At 41.6% G+C, this 13,049-nt stretch overlaps 1 protein-coding gene across 1 annotated transcript in view; it reads right to left on the reverse strand.

Moving 5' to 3' along the window:
* Window positions 1–11,615, reverse strand: part of LOC146315848 (uncharacterized) — a 50,872-nt gene extending 39,257 nt beyond the window's left edge. Inside the window, exons 1-2 of the mRNA XM_084735952.1 lie at window positions 10,888–11,615; window positions 8,045–9,095 (exon numbers count right to left, since the gene is read on the reverse strand). Coding sequence (XP_084592078.1) covers window positions 8,045–9,095; window positions 10,888–11,121 — 1,285 coding nt within the window. The 5' untranslated portion in view covers window positions 11,122–11,615. The remainder of the gene's footprint in view (window positions 1–8,044; window positions 9,096–10,887) is intronic.
* Window positions 11,616–13,049: the final 1,434 nt, after the last annotated feature.

The raw sequence follows: 13,049 nt of genomic DNA on the forward strand, positions 1-13,049 counted from the left end.
TCAGCGATGAATTCAGCCCATCGTCGATAGACGATATAATCATCTAATCGCCCAACCCTAGTCCATTCCTCACCCAGGAGGCAGCACAGGTTCTAACAATGTGCCTAGACTAATGCAACTCATCCCTGTATCTGCATGTTCCATCGCACTTCTACAGAATGCAGCAGCCAGATTTGTCTTCAACCTACCAAAGTTCTCCCACACTGCACCACTCCTCCACACCCTGCACCAGCTACCAGTGGCTGCTCAAATCCAATTCAAGACTTGGCCCGGGCAATAAAACAATAGTGATATCTGTCAGTGGTAGACACGTCATCAACAGCAATAAGAAAGTAGTTCAATAAAATGTTTGATAGTTTCACTTGAATGCATTAAATACGACAAACCATGACGGCACAAAATACACTCATAACCAGCATCATATCCCGTGATAAAGGAGTCAGCTACGAGTGACATGCCAATCATTTAACAGACAAACCCCACAATTGTTCGCGCCCTGGCTTTTAAACAGCCACTCATATCCCTAGGTGCTAGAAGCAACATGCAGTTGGCAAATATGTATTGTTCAGCTGCTTCACAGACATGAGACAACAAGCAGCGTGAGTGACATGTGAGACAACAGTGTGCAAATGTGCAGGTCAGCTTGTCGGTGTGGCAGTTTTTAGGATTTCTAAGTAGGACAACAACTATCAGAGGTCGAGGGACTCGAACATTTGGGGAGATCTTGGAGTAGAACCGATTGCTCCCTCACATTGCAAGGAGCCAGCTGAGTTGGACAAGCATGGCTATATCACCCACACTCATTCACACTCATTCAAGCGCGCTGAAGCCCATCCTACATCCAGGACATGGTCAAAACATTCATCCCAGCCCATCCACCACACTTTGCTACTGCTGATTGGCTTGCCACTCTTTCTGACTGAGACTGTTGATATTCTACACATACTCCAGCACCTTAAGTCATAAAACAACTCTATCTCTGTCTCTTACTGTTGCTGAATGTAGCACTTGAAGCGGTTCATTAACTTGCATGATTCTTGCAATTTTGGGGTTTTATCCTTATGGTCGAATGCATTTATTATAAGTCACTCTGGATAAAAGCATCAGCTAAGTAAATGCAAAGTATTTTCCAGTCTGACTGCAGTGGAGAAGCAAATTATAAAGATTTTGATTGAAATTAGCTTTCTACTAAGTAACAAAGGGAAGGAGAAACAAACTGAAGATGTGTGCAGATGGACTACATGAAGCACCTCTCTAGCCAAGAGCATTATTTCACATTTGTAACTAAACTGTTCTGACCACGAGGGTTGACAAATACATAGAACAATCAGTGAATATCGATCCTTAATGCCTTTTTTATTTTATAGATGGCTTCTAAATAGCTTTCTGCTAAAAAAAAGCTCATTACATTTGGACTCACCAAGGCTAAGTTATGGCGAGTGACACATCTTATTAAACTAAATTAAGTTTAATGTTTCTGCCACCCATTCTGTTCATGAAGATGTTAATTTGGTCCTCTACAGACAAAAGCATATGACGTCTGACTTATAAATGAAACCATTAAAATCCAAATTGTTCTCCACGTATGTAGGAGTCTGAGTCATTTGCTGATTTATGCATCTACTTTCTACAGAACTAGAAGCTGTGCTTTCTTTCAAGACTCCCTAAATTTTCTGAGAGCTGGGGACTTACTAAACATGGACTTCCACTGAAAGCCTATAGTATGTTGCAACTGTTTTAAGATGTATATGTATGTATCGTCTCAGTTTACGGTACAGTACATCCAGCCACTATTGTTTCAGGTAACAGCTGAGTCAGGGATCCTGCGAGGTACAAAGCTATTTCCCATGGCCTCAGCTGTAATATAGAGCGCTTCCACTCAGCACTATAGAAATCATTACTGCTGCTGGACTACCATAGTACAGCACCGCCAGGCTCACGTTTCAGCAAACAGCATCAGATACAGCCTGTGATGCAGCAGGACATATGGAAACGTGGAGTCATGGTACAGTAGCTGCAAAGAGTTTCATGGATGAAAAGAGCATCATATCATTCTGGTTGCTATGCTACACAAAGTAACATTTTGCAAGTTAACGATTTTACGGATATCTGATTTCGCTACTGCACCCAATGTGATATCCAAGTGGTAAAATATCCTCCAGCTCACTATTGACGTCATGAGAGTCAACACAGTTCATGGTTTAGACATCAACGGAGACATATTGGTTGCTATGACAAAACCTTTAGGCAACAAAGAGTGCAGAAAATCAAAACAGACAAGATTATCTGTTCGAATCAAGCATTTTCTGAATAGAAACTGTCTGCACTACACTTTAACACAGAGAAGAGAGAACTAACATCTTATTTAAGTGTTGCACTGTTTCCACAGGAGTATTTGTGGTGGTCGACTCAGAGCAGGGTGTGGGTTGAGTGGGCTGTAAACTGCATTGATCACGGAGGAGTCAACTTCAACAAAGTCGACGGCTTGTGGATAATAAGATTTTAGCCAATAACTCCAGTTTTACAGTACTTGATGTGGCTGTATACTGTGTATTTACAGTTTTCACTACATTCATCCAGGTGTGGCAGCATGGTGATCCACTATGCGTAGTATTAACCACTGCATTGTTACAGCAGTAACAGTATTTTCTTCTGCATTGCTCATTTGCCACAGGGAGCTGAAGATGAAGCAAGTGTTCATGCTAACACAACAGTATGAACATCTGCTTCACAATGAATGTCTTTTAATGTGATGACAGTGGTAGGCCTTTGCTGTGAAACAATCACAATGACAGTATCATTAGCTAGCCAGAGCTTGACTCTGCTCCAAACTCTCCCTGTGCCAGCCTCCACCTGTCAGTGGATCACAAACTTCCTGACAGACAGGAGGCGGCAGGTGATGAAACAATTTTCTTGCTTATTTAGTTCCTATGTAAACATTTTGAACTTCTTCTTCTATGCATGTTTTGATAAATGAGGTCTCAGGCCTGATCTGATCCAATACTGGTATCGGTTGCCAATACTGTCGTATTTCACTTTTCATGTACCAACACCACCAATCCATCTGCAGTTACAGATTCTATGGTCTGTTGTTTTTATTAATGTTAAATAATGCAATTATAACCCCATAGCCAAAATACTGAAGCAAAAATTAATACAGTACATTAATAACAGTTCGACAAATATATTCAGTAGCCAGGGGCATAAATAAAGATAGTGCAGACAGTGTGGCTGTACTGGGGCCTAGGGGATGGGGAGCCCATCAACAATGTGTTCAGTGGAGAATGTGCCCTTGCAAGTGATCCTTGGAAATACATAGACCTGTGTTCAAACTAGAGCTAGTTCAATAAATAAACTACAGAAGACATTAGGTGTTGGATTTATTATTATGGATTTATTTTACCATGTCTCCAAAAAAGATGCTGCAGTTCAAAGCTGGATTACAAAGCTCCAGAAAGGGACACAATCGCCTAAGAGAAGGAGTTGTAAATGATGCTGGGGCTATAATTAGCTTAACATGAGCCCAGCTCAGCTTACTGTACCTTTTCCAGCAGTTGGGAAATAACAGATAAAACTTTTCTTGGTGTTCAGACAGTGCAGTGTATATTAACTGACACACTGTAACCTAAACTGTACATTTACTGCCAGATTGACAATTTGCTGCAAAGTTGAGCAGCGCCGTCAATCATCCATTACTCACTCTACCTCACTGCATGCTACACACACTTGCATACTGCCCAATTCCTTAAAGGAACTATGCTACATTGATGACAGTTTGCTTCAATAAAGTCCAATAAAATGTAATTATTAAGGAAGTCACGGTAAACCACTATCCCTATAGCCTTTGTCACCATGGTCAGAAAAAAGCCATATCATCACAGCCCTACTAAACCCTGACAATTATCTTCCTGTTATGTGGATGCACTGTGCTACAGTACAGCCTGCAGCTGGCTGACGTCTGTTTGACTCCTACTGTTAATGAGTGCACACTGGATTTCCCTTGTACAGGGCTCTGGGGCTCTACTGCGTAGTATTTCCTCTAACCACTGCATACTGCAAAAAGCATTACACATGAAGAGCCAATGATAACACAAAAAACAACATGCACAAAGAAAGAAATGCATGAAGCCTGGTTCTCAAATACCTTATACACTAACAGCTTTTCTCACACAAGCCTGCTGAGTGATAACAGCCCCAAAAAACAGTCCTAAATTAATATGTGTTCCACAGTTCAAAAGATGGGTAAAGTAAGTTGAGGCGGTCCCCAGATGCAGCGTATTAATTCAGTCACACTCGTCAAAGTAAACGCTCAGAAACACATAAACAGAGAGTAACAACTACACCAGAAACACCACAAGGGAGCGCTTTGGAATATTTAATGCCAGCAAAATTTAGTAAGGCTTAAAAGCCAAGTGAACGTGTTTCACGTGTCCTCTGTCGTCTCGTCGCCTCAGCTGTCAAATTGCAGCCTTTTATAGCGTGCATGAGGGAAAAATCGATGTGAGCATTTCAGAGGAGTTGAGTGACTGTCAAATGTGAGCTAATTAAAAGGAGTGGGCAGCTTTGAGACAGCCCTCACACACAAACACACACCCTGCACATTTGTGTGTTGACCTGTCTTTCTACACGCATGTGCGCGCACGTTCCAAACCGCCTCTCGCAAGTGTTTTGAAATACCGTCTCTGCTTTCACTTCTATTTCTCAAAGGAGTGGATGCATGTGTAAGTGTGTGTATGTGCGTGCATCTTGGCCCTGAATACATCTCCAGGGTACCTCTGTAAGCCATCCGCCCTGGAGACCTGGGTTGCATCACCCACGTTCCCCTGCTTACAAACACACAAACACGAGTACACATCTCTTTCACTCTCTTACCACTATTGAATCCACATGAGCTCTGTGTGCGCTTGTGTGTATACGCGTGCGATTGTATGTCTGGCTCCTAAGCTGGGTCTAAGCTTAGCTGAGCTCCTGAGACTTTGTGTGGGTGAACCTGACCTTGTGTTTCCTCCCGTACATTAAACCAAGGTCATCTAAACATGAGAAAAAGCTAGAATTTAAGCCTTGAGTTAAAGGGACAGTTTGCCCTCAAATCAAAAATACATTTTTCCTCTTACCTGTAGTGCTATTTTTCCATCTAGATAGTTTTGATGTGAGTTGCCGAGCTTTGGTGATATTGGCTGTCAGCTGTTGGCTTGTCCCTTTAACATTACTTTGCCACACTATTATTTCCAAGGTATAGAATGACATATTAGACATTTTAGATTTTTGTTTCACAAAAACAGTGGTGGGAAGCACACTTATTTGCTACCTTGCAAAGAAAAGATTGATAGCATTTTCATACTTGCAGGGTTCAACATTAATTTAAAATTTTTTTTACTTGCCCTGTCAAGGAAGTGGGTCAGAAATCTACTTGCCTAAAGTCAATTTTTACTTGCCCCTGGTTTTGCTGGTGCCCGACTTTTTCTTGGCCATGGTGTGGTGACTTGCTGGAGTCTCAGTTGGTTGCCTGTGAAAATTCCATTTCCCACTTTCACTCTCTGACTCTGCCACTCATCTGCATAGATGAGGCAACCTCCAGAGTAGGGCTGGGCGGTATGACAAAATTTTCATATCACGTTTTTTTAAAAAATCATATCGGTTTCACGGTATTTGACGGTATTTTTTTTTCATGCAACAGTGTTCTTACCCACATTTTCTTCTAATGAGAAAAGAAGTTGACTGGCTTTAAATAGCCCATTTTACTGTCATAAGGACTGTATCATGTTTTTTTTTTCATGTCCAGACACAGGTAAAAGCATGACCCCTTCAAAGAAGGGTCACCATCACACGGTGGGGACGACTCTACAATTAAATGTCCCCACCCACACTAGTCGGCACCAGAAATACTATTCGTTTAAAATATTTAAAAATAAAATATTTATCAATAATTCATTCATGCATGATGCCAGCTATCTGTTGCCTCTAAGATTTTGTGCAGCCGCACGCCACTGGTCGGGGCTGCAGCACTGTCAGCAGCCCCTCTCACCCAGCGCGTGTGAACCGATCGCCGTGGCAACACCGGATGTTTATATCAGCGAAGTCGGACAGATTAATATAGACTGTGACAGAATAAGCTGATATATATTCACTCGACTGGAGAAACGTGACCACATTAAGCACAGACACAGAAATAAACCTGCAAGCGGAGCTGCTGCTGCTGCTACTAGCTGCTAACGTTAGCCACACTGTGTGTCAGGCTGGCAGCTAACATTAGCTCTGTCCTTTACCTGCAGACACTGTGACCCTCTTCGGTCTAAAAAAGGTGAAGCGTTTATTGAGTTGTCATGTTTTGTACATTAATGTGTAAGGTTTGTATTGCACAGCGCAAAGTAGCATTTCAGCAGCATCTAAAGTACGATTTGGCCATTGTAGACTGTGATTAACGTCTTCAAATGGCTCTTAATACACAATTTTTTTCAGACAGTATTTAACATTATAGCTAAATTAATAAATTCTGCTAAGTTTTAACTGCCTTCTGAGTGTTTTCTTAGTGTTGGACTAGTTGACTGGTCTAAATTGACAGGGAAATTAGTTGCCAGGAACATCCCTAGTGCACACGCTCAAGGAAGCGCGCCTGTGGTGTTGGTGTGCAGCAGTGAAATGGGTCCCTGCTGAAACACCTTCCCACCGCGCACGTTCTGGACGTTGTTTGGGTTATTCACTGGTATGGCAGTATATGAAAAATTCACATCATAACGGAAATAAAGACCGGTTTTCGGTACGAACCGGTATACTGCCCAGCCCTACTCCAGAGCTGAAAAATTAAGCCAACACGGATGTGCAAAAATAACAAGATAATCCCAATAGACTCCTATATTAAAATGCACACTTTTACAGCAGAAATATAAATGTTTATAGCCTGGTTTTGGTCTCTGTAGCTTATTTCCCCACTCATGACAACTGCATCAGAGTGAATACTTGTATAACTCACTTGTTTAAATTATATTAAGGCTTAAAATTATGAATAATTAGTTGCCAGATTCTGTCACTGATTCACAATGGCTTCTCACAAACCTGAAAGATGGCACAAAGACTGTGTCCATTTTTTATATATTACATATGCAAGTACATATGCAATCCCCATTGGGAAGTGGGAAGTCAGACAGATCATAGCCAATGTAGTTTTCAAGAGGAGGATGGTGTTAAAACCATCAACAGTTAATGATGAAGAAAAAAACAGCTGAACTTCTTAAGGTAGCTAGCGTCGATTGGGTGGTTAACTTACCAATAAACCACATAAATCATACATTTCTGTAGTGTATTGATTTCAACATATTATTAGAACTGAGACAGATACAACCTTGGCCATGTCGAGAAACATTTGATTCCTATAAGCTTTAGACTAGAAATGAGCACGATTAGTTAGCTAGTCAATTAAACATAGCAACTTGCTTGTCAACACCAGGAAAACTAGACAGCCAAATAAATACTTTATTAATGTAACTACAACATCAGTTAACTTTTGCATCTAAGATGTTACACATCTCCTTTTCCCACACTAATACCCGGCTGTAAACCAGAAATTTAGAAAGCAAAATTTTATCTAGTTATTATTGATCAGCTGAGTGAACAAAATCGTGTGGTAAAATGCAGAGTGCAGTACCTGCATTTTGGGATAAAATAATCAACCTAAAAAGTCATAAAATGAAAGCAAAAAAAAACAACCTTTCTCTCTGTTTTTTCAGTTAGCTGCGCAGACTGAAAAGTTTCAGCTCTTTCTTCTGCACTGTGCCATCGTAGAGAGACAGTGAATGGCAAAATTCAGGTAATAAAACCCACAATGAAAAAATATCAGAACTTTCCTTTCCTCTCTTGATCAAAAAGTCATTTAAGCTACATTTTGCCATTAGACAATAAGGTAAATCAGTTCTATGATAAAAGTAAAGTAATCAGCCCAGATATTTTTAAAACAACACTCTGGTTTAACTTTCTCTAAACGTTCCTTTTTTTGGGTCATGAATGTGTTATGGATTGAAATACAAGATAAAAGTTACCCTGTGCCTACCGTTGTACAGACTCTGGTGGTGGGGGGCCATTTCTTCTCCTGCTGCCCTCCTCTGGTCCCCGTCCCTGTCAGGAGAGCCACTGCTATACCTCCCCTTGCCATGCTCCACCCCAGGACTGTACTGATAGTGATGGTGGCGCCGTATAGACTCTGGACTGCCCACGATCACCCTGCCTTTCCTCAGGTGCTCGGGCGTCCCCATCACCACCTGCTTAGCCTCAGGACTCCCACAGCCTGCCCCCACCGTGTGAACCGGCCGATGTCTCTGACTCAGCTCTGGGCTGGACTTGGCGGAGCCCTTCCCACAGCCTGCTGATGCCTGCCCTGACATCAAGAGCTGTTTCTGGGCTAGTAGGTCAGAGCTGCAGGGTTTGGGGTGGGAGTCACATGGTGGCCTGGTGGGAGACTTGCTGTGTTTCTCTGGGCTGTGTCCCCGAAGGCCACGAGGGTCCAGGTTGGTAAGGGACCCCCCACGGGGCCGGCAGGACTGGGGGAAGGTGTGGTACTCCGGGGTGGAGCTGTGCCTCCTGCCCATGGATTCACACACCTCTCCTGGTCTTGACCCAGATCCTGGGGTGGCACTGGAGCCCACGGGAGGGGGTTTAAGGTGGGGGTTATCAGGACTATCCGTACTCCCCGCACTGGAGGTGCTGCTCCCGTCGCCAACATCCCGCAGCAGGCCAGGTGCTGGGATACCTCCACCGAGCTGAGACAAGCTGCTCTGACTATCGATGGAGCTCCTGCGGTTGGGCCCCCCCTGCACGCCCACGCCTCCACCTCCTCCCCCTGCAGCTGCAGCCCGCTCCTCCTCCAGCATGAGGCACACCTCCTTGAGCTCCAGGTTCTCCCGGATAACCTCCACCTGCCGCTGCTCCAGCTCCTTCAGCTTCTGCAGGTAGATGGCCACCTCCTTCCTCATCAGGCCGGCGCTGTAGCGGCCCAGACGCTGCCACTCCCGCGACACCCGCTTCCCCTTCTGCCGGTCGTCGTCCAGGAAGCAGCACAGGTCCCGCAGCTCCTGGTTGTCTTCCTGCAGTTTCTGGTTCACGTCCTGGTTTACAGAAGCACACACACAGAGCAGCACAGTGAGGGATTACATGCACATCCCTGCTGGGACTGATCATTTGATCAGTGTGAAGGATCTTCCCATCATGCAGTTGTGTTTATATGAGAGGTGTCTGAAGTAGAGCTGAAATGATTATTGACAGATCGACAGAATATTCATCTGCAACTACACTTTTGCATACTTTTTAAGCAAACTTACAAAACATTCTCTGGCTCCAGCCTGTCAAATGTGAGGATTTTTGTCTAATATGAAGGTATAATAAACAGAATATTTTTGGGGGTTTGGGATTGTTGGTTTGCAAAACAAATCACAATGTGAAAATGTCACATTAGATTGTGGGAAAATGTGATGGGCCTTTTATTACAGCCAGACTGATATATTAGTTGGACGATATTAACACACATATTATCACAGCTATATCGGCCTATTATTGCTATCTGTGTATATGTTGTCTATATGCACTGATATGAAAACTTTTTTTTAAAGATCATAATGCAGATTGGATTTATTTTTCATTTTATTTTTTTGTAAGCAGCTTTTTATGTATATTTGATTATTCTTAATTCAAATAGAATGTATATATATAACTTCCTATGTAAAATATCTTTTAAAAACGGTATGGGTATTTATTTATGGGAGATATAATCATCACTCATCTTACATTGGTATAATTTTCAGTCTAACAAGTCATAGGGAAAAATAGTAATTCATAATGTCATATGAAATAAATAACACTATGTAAAAATAAGTCTAATGAAGAAGATAAATCTCTCTCATTTTTTTTAATATCACACCATAAGAGACATTTATGGTTCAAAAACAACTGGAAGAATTGAATTGTCAACTACCCATATATATAAAGAATATCTGCTGATATATTGTTATTGTAATTTCTTACTCTCTAATATCATTATTCAGGTAGGGCCCTACCTTTTATACCATTTTGTGACATATTGTAGGCATAATAATTAATTAGTTGATCAAGAAAACAATTTTCAAATGAGCTAACAATACAATCAATATTATAACATAGGGACATGCCAAGCTGATGCTGGCTAAAATCACTGGATTAAATTTAGAATTAGAATGACTGAAACCAATTAATCAATTATCAAAATAGTTGGTGGTTAATTTAATAATTAACTAATATTTGATTTAGCTAAATATAGTGGAACTACTTAGTTCATTGTGGCTCTAGATATTTGTCAATTTTGATTAAAAAATGACTGAACTATTAGTCAGTTTTCTTGAAACTGTTATAGTTGCTGATTAATTTTCTGTTGATCCACTAATCGATCAATCAACTAAAGATTTCAGCTCTAAATGAAATGACCATCAGTTGCAGCCTTGACTGCTTACACACCATTGTGTTCAATCAATTTTTCATCCATTCTTGTCTGTTTGAGGGCTCCACTAGTGAATATTTCCATATTATTTGACAAAATGGGTGAAATTTCATCATTTTTTTAAAATGATAAGGCAAATGCAATTATCAAAATTACAATTTATTTAAATGTACATCTTATGTAATGAACATATTGAAAATCAATTTACAGTTATAGCCATCATTCTGTATTCTGTCCATATGCAACAGGTTTAATGAGTTTATATATTTGATTATTTAGTGACCATTTTGCCTTTACCTGACAATCTGTATATTTGGCCATATCTCAGAAGGCTTCCAAGTATAAATCAGCACGCTCTCTATGGCCTACACACCGGGTATAAAGCCCCAGAGAACCTGCTACAACCCGGCTCCACGGGGCCCATGTCTCACCTTCAAACTCCGTATCTCGTTCAGGTGCTGCTGGAGTCTCCGGTTCACCTCCCGCATCAGATTGCCGTGCTCCACGATCACACCCCTCTTCTCCGCCTCTGCCCTCCGCAGCCGCCGCACCAGCTCATCTTTGCCCCACTTCAGCAGCTCCTCATCGTTCATTTTGGAGATGTCCTCAGCCGGACTCTCCGCGCTTTTGGACAGCTGCGGCTGCTGCTGCGCGCCTTTCTCCATCCTTTGAATCTCCGGAGGAGGCTGTCAGAAAAAAAAAAAAAAGTACTGTGCTTGGCGAATTTCAGAGAACAAGACACCAAACCAAGCTCCAAAATACACCCGGGACAACTCTGATCCAAACGCTACTCGGGTTCCCCCCACCCACCCTGCTTATGTCCGCGGAATTACATCGCTTTCATTCCGGCTGTGCCTGTCTCCCACGCCCATGCTGCAGCTCCTGTGCTGTGCCGCTGTGTCCCTGCTGTTAGAGCATCGCTCTGCATGCTGCTGCGTCTCCGGCTGAGCCCTTGGACGGCTTGGCGGGGCGGTTTCTCTCCAGGTGCATGCCGGCCGCCTTGCGCACTCCCGCTGCTCAGTGCGCACTCTACCGCTGCCCGACCGCAGGTGAGGAGGACAGGAGGAGGAGGAAGAGGAGGAGAAGGAGGAGGAGGAGGGCTGCAAGGAGAGGCTGCAGGTGCATAGCCGGAGAGCCAGGATGCTAAGGTGCGTTAGTGGAGAACAGACTCCCCTCCTCTCTCGCTCCTTCACCCGCTCTCTCTCCTGACGCCTCGCTGTCTTATTGCGCCCTCTGCTGCAGCTGTCAGGTATCAGTCCGCCGCTGTGCACTGTCTGCTCACGGTGATGTGGATCATGGAACTATTCTACTATCCTACTATTGAACTATGATCTTCACTGACAATATGAATTTTTAATTACTTCTTAAATTGACTTAATTTATTTTTTAAATTGTAAAAAATATTTTTAAACTTATTTTTTATTGTTTGTGTTTTGCAATTGTACATATTTAAGACTTTCATTAGGATTAGGACCTGACTGACCAATGTCAATACTGATATTAGACATACATGCCAACCTTGAGACCCCCAAAATAAGGAGGATTCCCTGTTTGAGTTTCAGAGACTTTGTTTTGAAAAGTTTTATAGAATGAAAATAAGAAAATAATGCACAGCAACAGAATATGTTTTTATGTTATAATTTTGCTTGTAATTTTGGGGGGGGGCAATACAGAATTAGTTGTCTCTCTGGCATGAACTAAAATGAATCCGTTTTCTTTCATTCATTTATTTTTTCCCTGCCTCTAAATGAAAATTGACGTGGCGTATCTTAAAAAATGCACAACCCCTTCCTGTACAACTTTCCTTGAGAAACGGGGATTCTTCTTGGTCTGATTTGGTGTTGCTGTGTTTTCTGAGTGGAAACAGTGGACAGAGGTTGTGTTATAGGTCATAAGCTTGTGATAGTGAAAAGGGGAAAAAAGTGAGTCATAAATCAGGAGAAATATAGGAGAACTGTGATCCCAGGAGCAAATAGGGAGAGAGCAATGAGAAGCATCTTCTGGAAAAATCTAAATGATAGTAGGTAAAAAAAAAAAATCCTGATATGGATGTACTGGCCAATATTCTTTATAAAGAATATAGAAAATATAGCCATTCATATACATATACATATACATATTTATATTATCCACATATAGACATTTTTTGCAATGATCCCCCAAATGTGCTTGACACGTACTGTATGACAAAGATACATAATGGAGTCAGTATATTTTACAAAACCTCATTATCCAAAATGATATCAGGCCACTGACACAGTAAACATTTACCAATATTTTTAACAATTATAAGTAACTATACTTAAAAAAAAACAAATAGAGCAATATATACATAATCCTGAATTAAGAAAAATGATAAAATAGACATAAAATGCTGCTTATAAATATAACAAATAAACACAATGCATTATGTGCTGTTAAAAAAAGTTTTTAAAAAAGTTTTCATATCGGCACATATTGGACAACTTTTTTGCCAATACCAAAATAGGCCAATATTGCTGTGATAGGTAAATATTGGCACGGTATGTTGGTCGACTGATATATCGGTCTAGGTATACTTAGGTCATAGTTGGCTATTTTATTTTATTTTATT

This window comes from Lutjanus erythropterus, chromosome 14, assembly GCF_056507025.1.
Source record: "Lutjanus erythropterus isolate fLutEry1 chromosome 14, fLutEry1.hap2, whole genome shotgun sequence".
Lineage (NCBI taxonomy): Eukaryota > Metazoa > Chordata > Actinopteri > Lutjaniformes > Lutjanidae > Lutjanus > Lutjanus erythropterus.